Genomic DNA, 22,533 nt, shown 5'->3' on the forward strand with positions numbered 1-22,533 from the left:
ATGACTAATGTAATTTAATGTAAAGTTATGCACATGGAAAGGAATAATGCAAGTCACCCATACATACTAAATGGTAAAACACTGGGAAACACTGACATGGAAGAGGACTTAGGAATTTTAATAAACAGCAAACTAAGCTGTAGAAACCAGTGTCAGGCAGCAGCTGCCAAGGCCAATAAGATAATGGGTTGCATCAAAAGGGGCATAGATGCCCATGATGAGAACACAGTCCTGCCACTTTACAAATCACTGGTCAGACCACACATGGAGTACTGTGTACAGTTCTGGGCTCCTGTGAACAAGGCAAACATAGCAGAGCTGGAGAGGGTTCAGAGGAGGGCAACCAAAGTAATAACTGGAATGGGGCAACTACAGTACCCTGAAAGATTATCAACATTAGGGTTATTCACTTTAGAAAAAAGACGACTGAGGGGAGATCTAATAACTATGTATAAATATATCAGGGGTCAGTACAGAGATCTCTCCCATCATCTAGTCATACCCAGGACTGTAACTGTGACGAGGGGACATCCTCTGCGTCTGGAGGAAAGAAGGTTTGTACAGAAACATAGAAGAGGATTCTTTACGGTAAAAGCAGTGAGACTATGGAACTCTCTGCCTGAGGAGGTGGTGATGGTGAGTACAATAAAGGAATTCAAGAGGGGCCTGGATGTATTTCTGGAGCGTAATAATATTACAGGTTATAGCTACTAGAGAGGGGTCGTTGATCCAGGGAGTTATTCTGATTGTCTGTTTACAGTTGGGATTTTTGGCTTCTACTCCATGGTTTGTTAGTTTTTTTTTGCCTTCCTCTGGATCAACTCGTAGGATAACAGGCTGAACTGGATGGACAAATGTCTTTTTTTTAGCCTTATAAACTATGGTACTACATAAAACTATAGAAACAATTCAGTATTTTGCGAGACTGGTTTGTCAGGAAAGAAGACCAATGGAGGATTTGATCTCCAGTGTCCTTGAGCATTATAACCCAACTACGGAGCCTTTCATTGCTGTATATTTTTCAGTCACTTGATGTCATAAGCTATTCTTAAATGGGCAGAGACATGAAACTGTATGGAAGGCTTATGCTCCCCAGATGGTTTGCTGGGTACTGTAGCAAAAATGCTTAATCCACCATGAAATGACAATGTCACAGATGTTCTTTACGCTATTTAACAGCATTACATTCTCTGCATATAAGTGAGACCTATCAACATTTTACTTCTGCATAAATATTCACTTACAAACATATTAGGCAACCTCGTGTTCTCCAGATCTTCGAGCAGATTTGCCTTAGTGGGTGCCGAGAAAATGCTTAGCTCTGGTGGGCTAGGTAGGCAACAAAATTCTGTAGCCCAATCCCTTATTCCTAGAGAAATAATAATAAGGGATGTATACAGTAGGTTGCTACTTTTACTTTGCCTTGAAAAACCTTTATAGCTTGTCAGTTCTTCCCACGTTTCTCGCATCATAGAATTGTCATAAGACTATGGTGCTTAAAAGAACACTAAACATAAAACACACACACACAAAAAAAAAATATATAAATCTCCTTCTTGCATTTGATTAAAACTGATAAATATAAATAAACATATTTACTGTATGTGTCCCTGAAGATCAGCCATGCCCCCCCTCCTCCTCCCTGTGCCCTGTCTACAGCAGGAGCCTCCTCCCTGTGCCCTGTCTACAGCAGGAGCCTCCTCCCTGTGCCCTGTCTACAGCAGGAGCCTCCTCCCTGTGCCCTGTCTACAGCAGGAGCCTCCTCCCTGTGCCCTGTCTACAGTAGGACACAAATATGGTTAAGCCTCGCTCCCTTGACTAAATCCCAACCCTCAGCCATTTCCCCAGCCGAAAACAGAAGAGCATTCCCAATCCCATTAATTTAAGATTCCAAGACTGTTTATTTCACGGACATGCAGAAAATCTTGCAGGCTGCCAAATAGTAGGGACAAGTTTATCTCGTATCTACTTTTATCATATATTGCTATGTGCACTGCTCCTTTCAAGTATATGGACACCGTTGCAAACATATATAAAAAAAAAAAAGAGTCACATTTGCAAATAGACTTGATTAAAAAGATATCATTTTGTGTATACAGCTTCTATGCAGAACTATGTGTTTCCATGGTTACAGAGTACAAACAATCTCTGTATGGAGTCTGATCCCCTGCAGTATTGAAATTTTAGATATAAAGCTCGTAGGACTAACTCGGCTGAATGCAATGATACCTTTCGCTTAGAGATCAGTTACTTCATTCTGGAGAAAAAGTACTTTTAATCCATATGCAAATGAGCAGTTAAGTGCACTGAGGGCGGGCCCAAGCCACTCTGTGCACCCTTGCTCCTCCTGCTTCCTCTGCCAGTTCCTCCTTCTCCTTCCCGATTGGCTGGGCCAAGTTCCTTCATCATAGTCATCTCCGCTGGCGCCATCAATCAGGAAGGAGAAGGAGGGGCTGGCAGAAGAGGCAGGAGGAGGAGGCCCGCCCTGGGTGCACTTATTTGCAAGTGCTTTTTCTCCAGAATGAAGCAACGGATCGCCAAGTGAAAGGTATTATTACATTCAACTGAGCTAGACCTACGAGACACTGTGCCTGGTTCATCAACGAGTCTCCTGGTGATATACACATTGCCCATACACATGAGATAAAAGTCGTCCAAAATGGCTGCTTTTGGCCGACCATTGTGAATTTTCTGATGACAGATTCTTTTAAGTTGAGTCACAAAAAAACTCACTGTTTTACATGCCCTAATATGAACCCAGGCCAAATAATTTACTGTTTCCCGCAGGTAGCCTCCATTTATAAGGATCCAAGCATCGGGAATTTAATCCATATTGCCATCGTAAAATTGGCTGTAGTCCTCGATGAGCAGGTACGGTAGAATTCGGAAATATATATTTTTGATGTAATAGGGAATGTGCAGAATTATAAATAAGTTCATCGGGATATGTGCTCTTTCTGTTTGGCCAGGAGGGTCCATCTATTTCTTACAATGCTCAGACGACCTTAAAAAACTTTTGCATATGGCAACAGTCTCAGAACAACCCAGATGACAACCACCACTCCCATCACGATACAGCGGTGCTAATAACAAGGTAAGGCAAATCCCCTCCCCCCCTTTTCTGAATGGGAACGCCAGGAAATGCCCCTTTTATGCAAATCAGCATAGACTCCTCCTCTTTTCAGTCTTGCCTATGGGACAATCCCACAAAAGCGGGACTGTTTAATGGAGGTATGGATAATTTGATGAGTTCTATGGAAATCAAGTGAGGAGGAGAGGTGTAATACGCGCCTCTGTAAGGGAGAGTCGGTGTAGTCACCGCTAACTGCCGTGGTTGTTGCTAGGCAACAGCCTGACCATATTAGTGCATGTGCCCATAGATAATAGCTATGGAGTCTGAAGGACGTTGTAAGGAATAATGAGGAAGTCTTTTTTTTCTCTTCATTTGGAATGGGGTTGGGAGGTGGACAGATGGTTTTTGGAAGAAATCAACCATGTTTTTCAAATTCTATCTAAACCCTTTAATATTTATTCTTCCATTACTTAATTATAACTCCTTATAGGAAAGATGAGTGAAAACCAGTAGGGCCACCATTACAGCTTCCATGACGCCATGTCATATAGAGTCCATCACCATGAGAGCAGATTTACCATTACCAATCAGGTTGATTGGCATACTCTATGGGGTCAGTAATGGCAGCCCTATGGGTCATCGCCCAACTTTCTGCGGAATCTGTACAAAGGAGGACAAGATTTATTTCTTGATATTCCTTTTTTTTTTTTATAAAAAAATATACCTTTAGGGACCATGAGCTACGAGTCCTCAATATGGTGCCAAAAACCGCTCCTCTCCATATAATGGACTTATTTTTCCCTAGAAACATTGCTTCTAGGGGAGAATACGGCGCCTCACGGAGGCATAAAAATGCATTACACAGAATAACTGCAGCTCCATAATACAGACCATATAGAGTGGTGTTGCCGGTTGCATGAGGCATTAGGGTCCATTCACACGTCCGTTTTTTCTTTCCTGATCTGTTCCGTTTTTTCAGGAACAGATCAGGACCAGATCTGGACCCATTCATTTTCAATGGGTCCTGGAAAAAATCGGACAGCACAATGTGTGCTGTCCGTTTCCGTTGTTCCGTTCCGCATGTCCGTTTAAATATAAAACATGTCCTATTCTTTTCCTGAAAAATCGGATCCTGGTACAATACAAAGTCAATGGATCCGCAAAAAACGGATGACATACGGATGTCATTCTGTATGTCATCCGTTTTATACGGAATCCGTTCCTGGAAATTACATTTTAATTTTTTTTTTTTTTTTTTTTTTTTTAAAGAAATCCAAACAACTTTATTTGCTTATTGAAATTTATACATTTTTCCGTTTTTTGCGGATCCGCAAAAAACGGATGACATATGGATGACATACGGAAACATTTTCAGGAACAACGGATCCGCAAAAAACGGACAGAAAATCGGATTATAGAAAAATACTGACGTGTGAATGTAGCCTTAAACTGAAATGGGACTACAAGGCCCAGAAGGACTCATGCTTTTTTAGTAACTGCAGGGTTATGGGAATAAGGATATTCTAGTCTCTCGGCCGGCGTGCTGTTTTTTCCTGATTTTCGCAGGTGTTAATGTAAAATGTGATAAATGGGGTGAGCGATTAGTTTAACACACTGTCACCGGCAGCAGATATTTCATTTAGCGAGTCTTACGTCAACGCATTAATCCCGAGGCCGAGGTCCTGCTGTTCTAAGTGGCTCAAAACTGTTTTGTGAATTAAAATTTAATTTATGGAAAAGTCTAGTGTGTGGAAATCATGTATGCGCCGTTCTCCCGCTTCTCAGTGCAAATAGAAATATCAGTCCATTGTACAAATGCAAAAAAAATAAAAATCTAGATCTATCTATATAAATACATATATATATTTGTCTCAAACCGGTGGATCTGGTCATAAACATAAAACCGTATGGGGAAAACTTATTAAAACTGGAGCAACTTGGTTAATTGCGCCACTTTTTTTTCTTTGCACCAGTTTTGAAAAATTGTCTTATGATTTTTTCCTCGGTAAAATACTATAATTTTTTTTTGTTCATTTTCAGACAGGATATATGTAGAGCCCAAGAGAAATGTGATACATTAGGTAAGATATATCATTGTATTAATTTTTTGGTACAAATGTTTTTTTTTTACATTTTACATTGGTTTCTCGATTAGTTCTAAAAACAAACAAATACTAAAGCTGGTGCTTGGGGACTTAAAGGGGTTGTGTGACTTCAGCAAGTGGCATTTATTATGCAGAGAAAGTTAATACAAGGCACTCACTAATGTATTGTGATTGTCCATATTGCCTCCTTCCTGGCTGGATTCGTTTTTCCATTACATTATACACTGCTTGTGTCCATGGTTATGAGATAGATAATAGATAGATAGATAGATAGATAGATAGATAGATAGATAGATAGATAGATAGATAGGATAGATAGTATTTATTTATTAATTTTAATAAACACACTTTTTCTTGTTTAAGATTTTTATTTATTTATTTTTATACTGCCATTTTACAAAAAATTGAGCATATGGATTCTATATAACTAGATGATGGGAATTTATTTTTATTTACTTGTATTTTATTTTTATTTTTTTGTTAATTGTCTCCATGGAATTGTATTGTTATATAAATTAGCATCAGTTATCTCCTAAAGTTATATTCTACTAATGATCTGTGATATAATTTCCCTGATTTACGTTTGTTAATCTTCAGGTCTGGCAGAGCTTGGCACAGTGTGTGATCCATACAGGAGCTGTTCCATCAGTGAAGACAACGGCCTGAGCACGGCATTTACGATAGCACATGAGCTTGGACATGTGTACGTTTCATGTAAATACATTTGTCTTTGAAATAAACCTTTCTCTATCAAACCTCACAGTGGGTTCACACGCTATGATTTTTCTCATCCAGCAATAATCTCTGCGGCTATGTGACCACATATAGTCCGTAATGCAAAAACTAATCTGCTATTATCTGTGTTACAAGACAGGCCAAAGAGTGGTGATAGCCATGTATAAAACGCTATATACTATAAAAGAATTGTCTATATCATATTGGAAAATCTCTGCGTGTAAACACTCATTTTACTATCACTATCTATCTAGCTATCTAAGGGTACTTTCACACTAGCGTTATTCTTTTCCGGCATTGAGTTTCGTCCTGATCAGTTTTATTCAAATGCATTCTGTATGGATAGCAATCCGTTCAGGATGTCTTCAGTTCAGTCTTTTTGACTGATCAGGACGGAGATAATACCGCAGCATGCTGCGGTTTTATCTCCGTCCAAAATTCCAGAACACTTGCCCGGAATGTCGGATTCTGCATTTTTTCCCATTGAAATGCTTCAATGCCGGATCCGGCCCCGAGTGTTCGGGCAAAACGGATCCGGCATTGCGGTCTGGACATGCTCAGACCGCAAAAAAAATGTGAAAAAAATAAATGCCGGATCCGTTTTTCCGGATGACACTGAAGAGATGGATCCGGCATTTCAATGCATTTGTCAGACGGATCAGGATCCTTATCCATCTGACAAATGCCATCGGTTTGCATACGTTTTGATGGATCCGGAAGGCAGTTCCGGCGACGGAACTGCCTGCCGGAATCCTCTGCCGCAAGTGTGAAAGTACCCTTATCTACATTATCTATCTAAATATCTATTAATCTATCTACTTCTCTGTCTAAGTATCTTTTTAAAGTACAGTATCCATCTAAAGTATTTGTCTGCCTGCCTATCTATCAGATTTTTTATCTATCTATCTATCTTTGACCATTATTGTATTGTCTGTCTATCTTATCTACAGTATCTCTGTATCTATTATCTATTATCTATCTATCTATCTATTATCTATTATCTATCTATCTATTATCTATTATCTATCTATCTATCTATCTATTATCTATTATCTATCTATCTATCTATCTATCTATCTATCTATCTATTATCTATTATCTATTATCTATCTATCTATCTATCTATTATCTATCTATCTATTATCTATTATCTATCTATCTATTATCTATTATCTATCTATCTATTATCTATCTATCTATTATCTATTATCTATCTATTATCTATTATCTATCTATCTATCTATCTATCTATCTATCTATCTATCTATTATCTATTATCTATCTATCTATCTATCTATCTATCTATCTATCTATTATCTATTATCTATCTATCTATCTATCTATCTATCTATTATCTATCTATCTATTATCTATTATCTATTATCTATCTATCTATCTATCTATCTATCTATCTATTATCTATTATCTATTATCTATCTATCTATCTATTATCTATTATCTATCTATCTATCTATCTATCTATCTATTATCTATTATCTATCTATCTATCTATCTATCTATTATCTATCTATCTATCTATTATCTATCTATCTATCTATTATCTATTATCTATCTATCTATCTATCTATTATCTATCTATCTATCTATTATCTATTATCTATCTATCTATTAGCTATCTATCTATCTATTATCTATTATCTATCTATTATCTATCTATTATCTATTATCTATCTATCTATCTATCTATCTATCTATTATCTATTATCTATTATCTATCTATCTATTATCTATTATCTATCTATCTATTATCTATCTCCTATCTATCTATCTATCTATCTATCTATCTATCTATCTATTATCTATCTATTTATCTATCTATCTATCTATCTATCTATCTATTATCTATTATCTATCTATCTATATATTATCTATTATCTATCTGTCTATCTATCTATGTCATGTCTATCAATCTCTGTATCTATCTCATGATGATATAAAACAGCACCCAAGGATACATTGTAGAGTGTTAATTGGGGGGCAGGTGCAGTTTTTGTAATCCTTGGTGCCCTTGCTTTGTCTCCTCAATCTGTCCCTGATTATACTTGAACATATCTTGCATATTGTTAACTGACTCATCTCCATGTTTCCTCAGATTCAATATGCCGCACGATGACAGTAATAAGTGTAAAGAAGAGGGAGGCAAGCAACAACATGTCATGGCTCCAACTCTCAATTTTTACACCAACCCTTGGATGTGGTCCAAATGTAGCAGGAAGTACATCACACAGTTCCTAGAGTAAGTATCACAATTCTTCTATCTTCCACTTTCAGTCTTGGGAAATCATTCCACATGGACCAGTTTTTTCAGAATAGGCCGACTTCCAGATGCCAGGGCAAAAAGGAATTTTAATATTAGACATCTAAACTGAAGTAAATGTTACCAATTAATAAAACAAGATTAAAGAGTAGCTCTGGTTTTGATTGCACCAAGGTTTCCTGCATTGTACAGTTGCTTCTCAAACATTGTCTTCTAGGCATCACCATTAGAAATCACAGTGAACGGGTAGCTTTATAATATTTAAAACATAACATTTAATGATGTACGTAGATAAAATAATGGGCCCTACTATGCTTGACAAAGATGAATAGTTGCCACTAGTAACACTTTTCTCCTGAAAAAATGGGCGGAGATATGGAGGGACCAATAAGGGATAGTAATAAAGTAGGGAGATAGGATGAAGGGTAGCCAGGTACCAAGGCAGAGAGACACAGTGCTGGGTCACTTTCCCTAGATCACCCTGTCTCTCTATATCCTCCTCTTATCTAACACAATATCCCTATTGCAACCCTTCCTTAAGATGGACTGCCCAGCTTTGCCCGATAGCCAGAAATGGTCCTTAGGTAGTTACCCTAGCACCAGGGGAGGGGGCAAAAAAGATGGCAAAGATAAATGTGATGAATCAAGAGCAAGCGAATCCACAACTGGTGTGAAATCGCCTACAGTACCAGACACGTTCATACACAAAATAAGATATGTTATCCAAAATAATTAACACTTAATGATGGTGGTGTAGTCCCGACGCGTTTCCTCAGTGTTACCTGATTCGTCAGGGGACAGAATTATATCTAGAGAGCCCTTAGGCTGGGCTCAGTTATCCAACAAAATAGGGTCACAGGGGGCACACTGATAAATCAAGCCCACAAAGCTTTTACAGTCTCCCTAGTGGTGGAGAACTGTACTGCAAATGAGGTATGAAGATGAACAATTGTGTGACCTCCAATCGGTCAACCGTTGTAAAGTTAGAGACCGAGACACCCTCTATTTTGTAAGGCCTGTGGTGATTCCTGGTATTTAATCCTCTATCCGTGTGGACAAAGAGATCTCAGGTGCTCAATGTTTAATGCACACCAATGTCCAGGTATAAGTGTCCAGACCTGGAGGATAAACCAGGAGTAACCAGAGGTCAATAGTCTTAACCAAACCTAGTTATATTGTTTGGTAAGACTTCAATCCAAACCTAGTAAACCGGTGATCATATATTCATAAATGCTTCTCATTAACTGAAAGTATCTATTCAATACACTTCCAATAAGAAAAGCATTCTGTCAGTTGATAGTATCAGTTTAACACACATTGTAACCGATCCCCCACCAGTGATGTCACTAGCGGACGTTTAAGAGACGGTACAACATAACTTATCTCATGCTAGTAACAGTCTGGTATAAAAGCATAAGGTAATGAGCAGCTTATCTGTCCAGTCGTTGGTAATGACCGTTCCCAGATATGGATGGATGGAGGGTATTCCCTGGCGTCCCGCGTGTAGCAGTGCTACACGCGGGACGCCAGGGAATACCCTCCATCCATCCATATCTGGGAACGGTCATTACCAACGACTGGACAGATAAGCTGCTCATTACCTTATGCTTTTATACCAGACTGTTACTAGCATGAGATAAGTTATGTTGTACCGTCTCTTAAACGTCCGCTAGTGACATCACTGGTGGGGGATCGGTTACAATGTGTGTTAAACTGATACTATCAACTGACAGAATGCTTTTCTTATTGGAAGTGTATTGAATAGATACTTTCAGTTAATGAGAAGCATTTATGAATATATGATCACCGGTTTACTAGGTTTGGATTGAAGTCTTACCAAACAATATAACTAGGTTTGGTTAAGACTATTGACCTCTGGTTACTCCTGGTTTATCCTCCAGGTCTGGACACTTATACCTGGACATTGGTGTGCATTAAACATTGAGCACCTGAGATCTCTTTGTCCACACGGATAGAGGATTAAATACCAGGAATCACCACAGGCCTTACAAAATAGAGGGTGTCTCGGTCTCTAACTTTACAACGGTTGACCGATTGGAGGTCACACAATTGTTCATCTTCATACCTCATTTGCAGTACAGTTCTCCACCACTAGGGAGACTGTAAAAGCTTTGTGGGCTTGATTTATCAGTGTGCCCCCTGTGACCCTATTTTGTTGGATAACTGAGCCCAGCCTAAGGGCTCTCTAGATATAATTCTGTCCCCTGACGAATCAGGTAACACTGAGGAAACGCGTCGGGACTACACCACCATCATTAAGTGTTAATTATTTTGGATAACATATCTTATTTTGTGTATGAACGTGTCTGGTACTGTAGGCGATTTCACACCAGTTGTGGATTCGCTTGCTCTTGATTCATCACATTTATCTTTGCCATCTTTTTTGCCCCCTCCCCTGGTGCTAGGGTAACTACCTAAGGACCATTTCTGGCTATCGGGCAAAGCTGGGCAGTCCATCTTAAGGAAGGGTTGCAATAGGGATATTGTGTTAGATAAGAGGAGGATATAGAGAGACAGGGTGATCTAGGGAAAGTGACCCAGCACTGTGTCTCTCTGCCTTGGTACCTGGCTACCCTTCATCCTATCTCCCTACTTTATTACTATCCCTTATTGGTCCCTCCATATCTCCGCCCATTTTTTCAGGAGAAAAGTGTTACTAGTGGCAACTATTCATCTTTGTCAAGCATAGTAGGGCCCATTATTTTATCTACGTACATCATTAAATGTTATGTTTTAAATATTATAAAGCTACCCGTTCACTGTGATTTCTAATATTGACCAAGGGTTTAGCCCATTACTTCATTATAGTTTGACCGACTTTAATTGGTTGTGTTAAATTATCATTCTAGGCATCACCAGTCAAAGCATGGTGAGACACGGGAACTCACCACTAGACAACATCCATGCCTAAGGAGCAATATGTAGATGTGGAGTGATAAGTTTGATGTGTCAAATTCCTATGGTCCTACTGTGTCCTCATAACAGTCCCAAGTTGCCAACCACATTGTAGTTGGGTTTGAGGGAGGTTGGAGAGTAGGGAGTAGCTGAACTAGCTAGTGGGACATTGCTCTAGGTGCCGGGTTCTAGTTGGATAAGGGCAAGGGCGGGAAAATATTTTCCCCAGGCTGAAGAAAAGTCTAGCTACACCTCTGTAGGAGCCGAACAAGGTGGAACGCAGCAGATCCAAAAGATTGGATGGGCTTTGTTGTCAGGGTCTTGGTTTCAAGAGAGGCTTGGGGTCATCATCTAAGGCGGAGGTCCCAAACCTTTTGTATGTTGCGAGCCATGTTCAACTTTTCAATGATGGTCGGGGCAACAGTCAATTCAAAAATAGAGCGAAATTTTGAATGTGGATAAACAAAAACATTTGCTGCTAAATATTTCAGTGTGAAATTGAAAGGCTATGTGCACCTTCAGTGGGCAATGTCTTCTTGATTGCATTTTACTCATTTTGTGCTAAAATCATATTTTTGCTTGATCTTTATTTTAAAATTATTTCGACGTTCTGTCACAAAGGGTTAACTGTTTGTCTAGCTGTGTGAATGGTACTTTCACTTTGTGGCTGCACCTTATAAACCTTATCTCTAAATTACTAAAAGGTGGTCAACACTTATTTAAGCCACATTCTTATCAGTCAGATAAGAATTGAGTTATAATGAGAGTTTATAATGTAAGAGATAAGGAGCCGTCAGCTGACCTGCCTGAAGGAGCAGAGTGAAAATTCAGAGCCTGCTACTAGAGAATCTCAAGGTTGCACAGAGACAAGGGTTCAACATTTTTAATAAAGACCAAATGAAAAAAATTATTAGCATTGCAAAAATTTTAAAAAATGCCTTAGGATACATCTCTAACAATGTAAACTGCCAGTACATAGAGTCATAACTCACGACTCCCATGGTGGGCCAGACAGCAGGGGGTTGAGAGCCACATGTGGCTCATGAGCCACTGGTTGGGGACTACTGAACAAGGGTTTGAGAGGCATACCTTACTTTGGAACCACACCACGACACCAGCTTTTGTCTTGCTATATGCAGGTTCAAAATTCTTCACCCAACTTCTCTTTTTGTACCCTCTCTCCATTCCCTAAACTGACAATATTTTTTTTTTTGTCCATTTCATATGGTAATGAAATCTTTCGGAAAAAAAAAAAACATCTTAGAAAAAGCTTAAAGCTTTGAAGACACTTCTTTTAGAGATTCCACCAGGGAAGGATTGTTAAAATTGGTGTCACCTTGAGGACTTTAAAGGAAATTTGTTCCCTTGCAAAGCTTAAAGGCGCTTCAAATACCCACCATCCCGTCAAAGGCATGGAAATACGTGAAACCTCTATTTGTGCATATTGCAAAGTGTTTTGTCACATCAGAGATTACTGGCGTTTTTGCTGTATTTTTCCTTCATGCATGGATGGCCCTCCAATCCCTGTCAGCTAGGTATACACAGTACATCAAAACAGATTTGAGAAACCTCGGCTAGATCTTGCGCGGGATGGCTCAGATGTCAGAACCTGCCATTTTCTTGCTCGTACATTGCTTTAATACTGCACATTTATTTGTCTCTGGTGACACTAGGAGGGACCGCGGTCCGCAGCCGAGACGTTCAGCAGTGTCTCTGCATTCTAAGGCGGACTCCCACAAAGTCTCTTAGCGTGATGCAAGAAGCCGGTCTTCTCGAGCTAATAAATTATTACAGACCCTGAATGCCGTAATAAAAAAATAAAAAAAGGCGTAATCTCTGTCTGCTGGCATCCCTCGCTGAGCATTCCTTGCCCGTAGAAACAGGGTAACCACAGTAACCGGTGGTCTCATGCTGGCCTAGGATTTTCTAATTGGACATTTCGTCCTGGTATGACAGTGAGAGGGGATACCTGGCCGGCGAGAGGAAACAAGGCCTTCTCTGCAAAGCATCAGGAACATTTCAATGCCATGCCCAAGCCCCTTTTGTTATAGTCTAATGGCACAGTGTGTGGTTTGCTTATAATATGATTGGGATTTAATGCTAGCAGGCCTCTTTGTTTCTATGCAACAGGCATCTTCTAGGAAGGACGCATGCTTAAAGGGATTGTTGCAAGAATTGCGGGGGGGGGGGGGGGGTTCTTGGCAACACGCCGCCCCTTCCCACTTAGCCAGACTTGTAAAGGGAAGCTTACTTACCTGCTTCCCGTCACTAGCTCACCGCTCCTTCTCCTCTGGGCTCCTTCGCTGCGAACATCCAGTTTGACATCGCCACTTGCCGCAATGGTGACCGTCTCCCCTTAAAGTGGTTGTATCACTTCAGCAAATTTCATTTATTATGTAGAAGAAGTTAATACAAGGCACGTACTAATGTATTTTGATTGTCCATATTGCTTCCTTGACTGGCTGGATTCATTTTTCCATCACATTATACACTGTTCATTTCCATGGTTATGACCACTCTGCAATCCATCAATGGTGGTCGTGCTTGCACACTATATAAAAAAGCACCAGCCATTATGCACTCCCATGGTCCTGGCTTTCAGAGAGGCTGGTGATTTTTCCTATAGTGTGCAAGCATGACCACCGATGATGGATTGCAGGGTTTCAATGGAAAAATGAATCCAGCCAGTCAAGGAAGCAATATGGACAATTAAAATAATTTAGTAAGTGGCTTGTATTAACGTCCTCTACATAATAAAAGCTATTTGCTGAAGTGAGACAACCCCTTTAGGTCATGACAAATGGTCACATGACGCAAGAGGATCCGGCCTCCGCCGAGGCTGGTGATTGGCCTGCAGTGATGTCAAAACTGGATGTTTTCAACAAGGGATCCCAGCGGAGCAGAGAAGTAGTGGGGAGCCGGAAACCAGGTAAATACGCTTCTCTTTACACGTCTGGCCCTTTTTTGCACAACTCTTTTAAGACAATGATCCAGTTGTCACCTAAGTGTACATGAAAGAGAACCTGTTTAGTAACTACTTGCATCCCCCTTGTAATAACGATTCTGAAGCATCTATTCTTATGACTCTGTGTTGTGCCATTCCTCTATTACTCCTACCAGATATTCATGAATGAATTACTAGCAGTTTGCGGTGAAGGTCCAGCTGAGTGTTACCAGTTGGGTTGTGTCTAGGGTGGCCATTTTCATAACCACAAAAAAGGAGGACATTACATCCTCAAAAAGAGGACCTCATACGTATGATGTCCCAATATCAGGGGTATGATGTCCTGATATTGGGGTATGATACTACAATACACATCATCATATAGAACGCCCTTATATAATATCCATGGATATTAGAGATGGATATTATATCAGGGGATTCTATATGCAAAGGCCCGGGAAGGGACTAGAGCAGAGGACAGGAGTGGTTGTTGCAATAATGGAAGTAGTCCTACTCACTCTGACATTCCCCTGGGCCATGCAGTGATGGGAAGGGAAATCCCTTGCTTTGGGGTCCTGCCTGGTGTTAGAAGAGGTGCCCTTGGTAATTATGGGTTTTGAGGTGCAAGGCAGGGGTCGCGTGGAAGGGCTGGCAATGCAGCGTTATGGTGGTGCAGACGGCAGTACGATGCGGAAGGTTTTAGTGCAACAAAATTATTGTACTTTATTGCAGCAGTTGGTAGATGGGTCACACTGGCACTGAACTTATTACGCGGTATGTTGGCATATGCAGTTTCCCAAGGCTGTGCACAGGGGAATTTGATGGTATAGATGTCCTCTCTGAGTTCCTCTGCAGATATACATTGCAGCCTCTCTCATCCGAGGAAAGGGCTGCTTCTCACTCCTCAGTTACTAAGCTAGCTCCAGGCACAGCAAGGAAAGGTGGGGCCAGCCTGCACCTAGGAACCACCAGGCAACTGAGACAGAGGCTGTCCCATGTACACAGGGACACAAATGCATAAAATGGGATTCTATATGATGATGAATATTATATAAGGGTGTTCTACAGTCGTGGCCAAAAGTTTTGAGAATGACACAAATATTAGTTTTCACAAAGTTTGCTGCTAAACTGCTTTTAGATCTTTGTTTCAGTTGTTTCTGTGATGTAGTGAATTATAATTACACGCACTTCATACGTTTCAAAGGTTTTTATCGACAATTACATGACATTTATGCAAAGAGTCAGTATTTGCAGTGTTGACCCTTCTTTTTAGGACCTCTGCAATTCGACTGGGCATGCTCTCAATCAACTTCTGGGCCAATTCCTGACTGATAGCAACCCATTCTTTCATAATCACTTCTTGGAGTTTGTCAGAATTAGTGGGTTTTTGTTTGTCCACCCGCCTCTTGAGGATTGACCACAAGTTCTCAATGGGATTAAGATCTGGGGAGTTTCCAGGCCATGGACCCAAAATGTCAACGTTTTGGTCCCCGAGCCACTTAGTTATCACTTTTGCCTTATGGCACGGTGCTCCATCGTGCTGGAAAATGCATTGTTCTTCACCAAACTGTTGTTGGATTGTTGGAAGAAGTTGCTGTTGGAGGGTGTTTTGGTACCATTCTTTATTCATGGCTGTGTTTTTGGGCAAAATTGTGAGTGAGCCCACTCCCTTGGATGAGAAGCAACCCCACACATGAATGGTCTCAGGATGCTTTACTGTTGGCATGACACAGGACTGATGGTAGCGCTCACCTTTTCTTCTCCGGACAAGCCTTTTTCCAGATGCCCCAAACAATCGGAAAGAGGCTTCATCGGAGAATATGACTTTGCCCCAGTCCTCAGCAGTCCATTCACCATACTTTCTGCAGAAGATCAATCTGTCCCTGATGTTTTTTTTGGAGAGAAGTGGCTTCTTTGCTGCCCTTCTTGACACCAGGCCATCTTCCAAAAGTCTTCGCCTCACTGTGCGTGCAGATGCGCTCACACCTGCCTGCTGCCATTCCTGAGCAAGCTCTGCACTGGTGGCACTCCGATCGCGCAGCTGAATCCTCTTTAGGAGACGATCCTGGTGCTTGCTGGACTTTCTTGGATGCCCTGAAGCCTTCTTAACAAGAATTGAACCTCTTTCCTTGAAGTTCTTGATGATCCTATAAATTGTTGATTGAGGTGCAATCTTAGTAGCCACAATATCCTTGCCTGTGAAGCCATTTTTATGCAACGCAATGATGGCTGCACGCGTTTCTTTGCAGGTCACCATGGTTAACAATGGAAGAACTATGATTTCAAGCATCACCCTCCTTTTAACATGTCAAGTCTGCCATTTTAACCCAATCAGCCTGACATAATGATCTCCAGCCTTGTGCTCGTCAACATTCTCACCTGAGTTAACAAGACGATTACTGAAATGATCTCAGCAGGTCCTTTAATGACAGCAATGAAATGCAGTGGAAAGGTTTTTTTGGGATTAAGTTAATTTTCATGGCAAAGAAGGACTATGCAATTCATCTGATCGCTCTTCATAACATTCTGGAGTATATGCAAATTGCTATTATAAAAACTTAAGCAGCAACTTTTCCAATTTCCAATATTTATGTAATTCTCAAAACTTTTGGCCACGATTGTATATGATAATTTATCATATAGAACAGGTAATATCTATCATCATATAGAATCCTCTTATATAATATCCATCATCAGAGGCCCAGCGTGCCTCTCTGATTTGGATGCATCTGCCAGAATTCCACTAAATAATAGGACTGACAACTGTATCGAGCAATCAATATGGAGAAGGTCCCTGCAGTTTCTCTTGTCTTTGGCTTTCATGTCGGCTCTGCCTGAATAATTTTCAGTACGCGATTGCTCCTCTAAACCTGCCATAGAGACATCTCCAATAGTGCTGCAAACTGCCAGAATATGATGGGTTTTGATGATTAGGATTCACCAAGAAAGGTATTATTTGCTGCTGGGAAAAAAAAAAAAAATTGAATGGTACATTGTGTTACTCGCTGTAAAATTACAAAAAGGCAATGTAAGAGATGGACGTTTATCCAGTGCTGATTCTGTATCGTTCCCTTCCAGCACAGGATATGGTGAATGCTTGCTGGATGAACCTGTATCAAGATCATACTCCATGCCTCAGCAACTGCCCGGTGTCATATACAATGTCAATAAGCAATGTGAGTTGATATTTGGGCCTGGATCGCAGGTGTGCCCGTATATGGTTAGTAGTACTTTTATATTTTGAGTGTATTCAATATTTTAGAGCTGTGTTGCGATACTGTTGATGGTTTCTCCATGTTTGCAGCCACCACTAGAGGGAGCTTACTGCATACTATTATATTATTGAATTTAAAGGGATTTTCCGAGGGTTTAATGCTGATGACCTATCCTCAGGATAGGTTATCAGTATCTGATAAGTAGGGTTTGGACTCCTCAGCCGATCTAGGCCAGTGACGCCACGTTCGTTGGTCACATGGCCATGGTGCAACTTGGTTTCATTCAAGTGAATGGGACTGAGCTGCAATACCAAGCACAGCTGCTATCCAATTGATGGTGCTGTGTTTGATAAGCTGCAAGGAGGCCATGGCACTCACACGACTTCTGTCAGACCCCCACCAATGAGATACCGATGACCTATCCTGAGGACAGGTCAATAGCATTAAACACTTCGAAACCCCTTTTTAGGGACTTTCCAGCCGGAAAAAAAAGAGTTTGGAGGAATCAAAAAAATTGATACTCACTTTGCTGATCCTCCGCTGCTCTCTTTCCAAAGCTTCCCAGGTCTCCACTAGTCTCTACTTCCTGATCCCAGCTTGACACACGGGTAATGCCAGGAAATGCCCACTCAGCCAATTATTGGCCAGATCAGAGACTCATCTCAGCCAGTGATTGGCCGAGCAAGTATTTCCTGTGTGCCGAGGAAGTTGAGATCAGCTAGGGCAGTGTCAGGATGGGAGCACCAGGGGATAGTGAAGTCAGCATCTGTTCTTTTATTTTTTAACCCCCTCTGAGCCTTCTGCCATCATTTTTTCCCACTGGAAAACCCCTAGTAGTTTCATTAAAGGGATTTTCCAACTTTTTTATACTGCTGAGACTCGGTCTCCTGGGATCGGTGGGGTTCCCAGGTGTCGCACCAGCTGTTCGAGGAGACCACGCCGTGGCCTTCTCTCAGCTTAACCTAGGCCAGTGATATCACATTTACCGGTCATGTGGCCTAGGCTCAACTCAGTCCCATTCAAATAAATGGGGCTGCGCGGCGATACCAAGCACAACCAATGGATGGTGCTGTGCTTAGTGAGAAGTCCACGAAGCTCACTGGACCGCTGTGGCCTCCTTAAAGAGCTGGTTGGCATGGGTCCCAGGTTTCAGACCCCCACTGATCAGACTCTCATTATAAAAAAAAAGTCAGAAAAAACCCTTTGAAATTGACAAAACCCATCCAAAAATTTCACATTTTTCATTGTAAATTTTCAATTTATTTCTCAAGCATAGTTGGCATACAAATCAGATTTCTTAAAGGGGTTGTCCGGGTTCAGAGTTGAACCCGGACACAACCCAATCTGCACTCATTCCCCATAAATGAGTGGAGCATCAGAGTTTTTTACGCTCCAATGCGTCGTGCAGGGCAAGGGCTGTTTGTTTACATTTGGACACTGCTAGGAGGAGGCTTCTGCCTAGCAGTGAGCCCGATGACGTCACCGGCACTAATGGATGGTCTTTAGCTCTGCCCTAGCCTGACCGCCCATCAGAGCCGCCTAGCAGTGTCCAAATGCCCTACACGATGCAGCACAGTGCAAGGAGGAGCATCGTAGCGTAAAAAGCTTACCCATGAAGAGCCCGGTCTGTCACCGGATCTCAAGAAAATGTCCTTATCCTGCGCAATTTAGCACAGGGGGAGCATCTGAGCGTAAAAAGCTTCAGTGCTCCACTCATTCATGTTAAAAATGCCTATTCTTGTCTGCAGAATGGAGAAGAACGGGATATGTTCTATCTCTTTTGTAGGACAGAACAGACATACATTTTTTTTTTTGCCTCATTGAAACAAAAAATGGAGATCGGACGCGGACCAAAAATATGGTCTTGTGCATAGAGCCTAATACTGCATCCTGTGCAGAGTACGAACCTGAAAGTAAAGTGCAGTAAAGACCGGTTGTCTTCTGTGGGTGCAGTATTACAGCCCATACAACTCAGCACTGGTACGAAGCCATAGAACAGCCATGTCCATAAGCCCTAAACCCATTTAGACGTCAGCAGGGTTTCATTTCCCAGTAGCTAGCTGTCACGCTTCTCTTTCCACAGCTATTAATATTCCTACAATATAAATTATATATTTGCATAATTGCCAGATTAATAACATGGGATTATTTCCTTCTCCGTTTGCAGTGGGACTTGCAGTATGTCCTTTCGCCATTAATGTGCATTTCCCAGGTTTACCGCATTTCCCTTCGTGAATGTAAACTTTGTTCCATATTCAAATAGGTTGTTCGAGGCCAGAACGAGGGTCATCAACAAAGTGGGTTCCTTTCTTTGAACAATGAAGCCGAGCTCTGAGAAAGTGTTTTATTAAAGTGCAGTGTAGGCAATTTTTGGCTGAATAGATACATTTACGTGTTATACATTAAACTGCCTGGGAATTAACTACGCGTTCGTTTCTACCCATGTAGCAAATGCAGTGTCGGAGACTGTGGTGCATTAACACAGAGGGGCCTCACAAGGGCTGCCGGACTCAACACACCCCTTGGGCGGACGGGACCGAATGCGAGCCCGGAAAGGTGAAAACTTTTTTTTTTTTGTTGTTTCTTATTTGAATAAACGGGTCTTTGTCATGGCAGGGAATGGTTTTGTACATGTCGGACCATGAAAGAGCCATCATGGAGATGCTGATGTCATACAGCAAGCAGTAAAAATCCTACACAAAGAGTCTGTGCATTCCCATGTGATTTTCACTTTTCCCACAGTTACACTTCGCTGCACCCCAATTGCAGACCCAGGGAACGAGGTGCATTGTGGTGAAACGTCCCTGCTGCTATGTTTTAAAATGACTCCATCCACAATTAAAAAGATAACAGGAAAAACAGAGGCAATGATTGAGGGTTTATGTCAGCGACCTTGACTTTGGTCGCTAATGGGCAAGAATAATGTAATCCCCTGGACACGTTCATCTCTCCTTCCTGCTTATTATATGACGGACATTATCATACACAGTTTATTCTTATCTTAATTAACGGGGTAAATAAACACCAGTCCAATAATCCAGAAAGTATGGCTTGTTCTTTGTTTGCTCGAGAACAGAACTATTATTTTTGTGCCATTTTAGACTATATTTGTTTACTAGTTAGTGTCCCGATATATAAAGGGGTGTAACGATCAGTGGGTCTGGAACCACTGTGCCAGACAACTGGTTTAACTGGGCTAAACCTAAAGGCATTATCCTGGCAGCCCCCTGGTATTCACCCTTTACCCTTAGTGACCACGCAAAAAATGGTTTTATCGCATTCTAAGAGCTATGACTTTTTAGTTTTTTCATCAATATACCTGTATGAGGGCTTATTTTTTGCAGACCAAGTTAGTTTTTAATGCATCATTTTGGATACATGTAATCATTGATTAAAGCCAGCTGTATAGCTTAAACCCCCTTTGTTTACATAAGTAAAAAGGTCACTAAGGGGTTAAATCGTATACAAGGCTCTAGACTTCGCTGGAGGTGAGCCAATTGGTCGCTACCCCCTGGAGTAGTCCCGGTATGGTTGACAGCTTGACCATGGGGGTCGGAGACATTGGTGCGGGGCACCAAGGGATCAGGCAAACTGTGTAGATGTGAAGGGTACATGTGAATCCGTGAAACAAGTCTGAGGTCAGGTCATGCAGTGGTGGGTCAGAGTCAGGAATCAGGAAGAGGTCAGTACACGGTCAATCAAACAGAACAGAACACCTTTGCAGGGACTAGCATCCCATAAACACCTATTTCTCAGGCACCCTCCCATAGGGAAAGGTGCCTAAAGTACCGTAGGGTAACCAGCTGTCGTGTAGTGAAGATTAAGGGACACGCTGTATCCCTTTAAAACATGGGGAGCACGAGTCCTATGTGCAGAGTGGATTGGCTGTGCAAGGAAACGCAGGCCACGGCCTGCAGTAGAAGCTGGAAGACGGCTGGGCCCACTGCAAGAGGGCAGAGGAAGGGAAGCAGATCCGGTGAACCAGCAGCAAGGACAGGGTGATTGACTCAGTGCCCATGTCTGCACTGGATATCAGGTTGGCGACAAGCATGGAGTTCCACTATAACAAGGGGTTATGTAGCCCAAGAAATAATGACCTATCAATATCAGATCAGTGAGATTCTTACTCCCACCCCCCACCAGTCAGGTGCTTGATGGGTGCCTGGTGCTCGTCCCCTTTGTTGTTTTCTGGATGGGCACCTCAAGTCAAATGCTTGACCGAGAGTTAGAATCCAACACAACTATAATGCATGTTTGTTATATGACACCTGGACCCATACAGAACCTCTATACATGTCTGACTTCATAAAGAGGTAACCAGAGAGAGAAAAACGGCAGTAGGTTGCATCCCTTGGTCATATAGATATGGTTATTCCTTAAATGTAGCCTCTAGTGGAGAATACAGTCACACAGAGGCCCAAATGGTGACCCATTCCATAAAAGGGAACCATAGAGACACCATGTGCCCCGCTATAGAGGCTCCATGTGCATGGCTTTGCTGAGTGCATGAACCTAGGCTAGTTGCATATGGCATAATGAAGATACACTTCAGGGTTATATTTTTTAACCCTGTGACACTGGCCTAAAAGCGGTATTAACCGATTCTGGTTATAGTATTGTAGCTAATTTAGAACCTATAGCTTTTACTCAGGATATGTCATCAATATCTGATTGGTGGGAGTTCTATTTGAATAGGCTGCAGTGCTTTAGTGAGTGCTGCGGCCCCCTCTTAGCATACCAAGCACAGCACCAAACATTGTGTAGTGGCTGTGCTTGGTATTGCAGCTTAGCCTCATTCACTTGAATGGCACTGAGCTGCAAAAAGGCCATGTGACCGATAAACGTGACGTCAGTGGCCCAGTAAGAGGCTTCAGCGCTCACCAGAGCGCCGTGGCCTCCTCAAAAAGCGAATCACCTTGGGTGCCGTGAGTCAGACCCCCACTGTTCAGATATTGAGGATAGGCAATCAAGGATAATCAAAATATGAATCCCGGAAAAACCCCTTTAAGAAATTATTCAGCCCAGATTATTGTGACCATTCGCAGAAAAAGTATCAAGAGGAAAAAAATATGTATAGACATGTGAGAGGCAAAATTATCTGTACAATGCGGCTCGGATTTAATCTGGATCAGTCTAGAAAGCTCCTTCTGATACAGACTTCTCAGCCACAATTGGGCAATCATGAGCGGAAAGCCATCCTCCGTGTAATTATTGGTATAAAATCTGAAATAGCACTTGTTGATAAGGAAGGAATTTTCATTCTCCAG

General features: G+C 41.5%; 1 protein-coding gene across 3 annotated transcripts in view; it reads left to right on the plus strand.

Annotated features, from left to right (window-relative positions):
- Positions 1-22,533, plus strand: part of ADAMTS9 (ADAM metallopeptidase with thrombospondin type 1 motif 9) — a 221,078-nt gene that overhangs the window by 50,838 nt on the left and 147,707 nt on the right. For all 3 annotated transcript variants that reach the window (XM_040406600.1, XM_040406599.1, XM_040406602.1), the window contains exons 5-11: positions 2,788-2,871; positions 2,970-3,094; positions 5,114-5,154; positions 5,776-5,881; positions 8,027-8,170; positions 17,130-17,271; positions 19,715-19,822. In XM_040406600.1, coding sequence (XP_040262534.1) covers positions 2,788-2,871; positions 2,970-3,094; positions 5,114-5,154; positions 5,776-5,881; positions 8,027-8,170; positions 17,130-17,271; positions 19,715-19,822 — 750 coding nt within the window. The remainder of the gene's footprint in view (positions 1-2,787; positions 2,872-2,969; positions 3,095-5,113; positions 5,155-5,775; positions 5,882-8,026; positions 8,171-17,129; positions 17,272-19,714; positions 19,823-22,533) is intronic.

This window comes from Bufo bufo, chromosome 9, assembly GCF_905171765.1.
Source record: "Bufo bufo chromosome 9, aBufBuf1.1, whole genome shotgun sequence".
In the NCBI taxonomy this organism is placed as follows: Eukaryota; Metazoa; Chordata; class Amphibia; order Anura; family Bufonidae; genus Bufo; species Bufo bufo.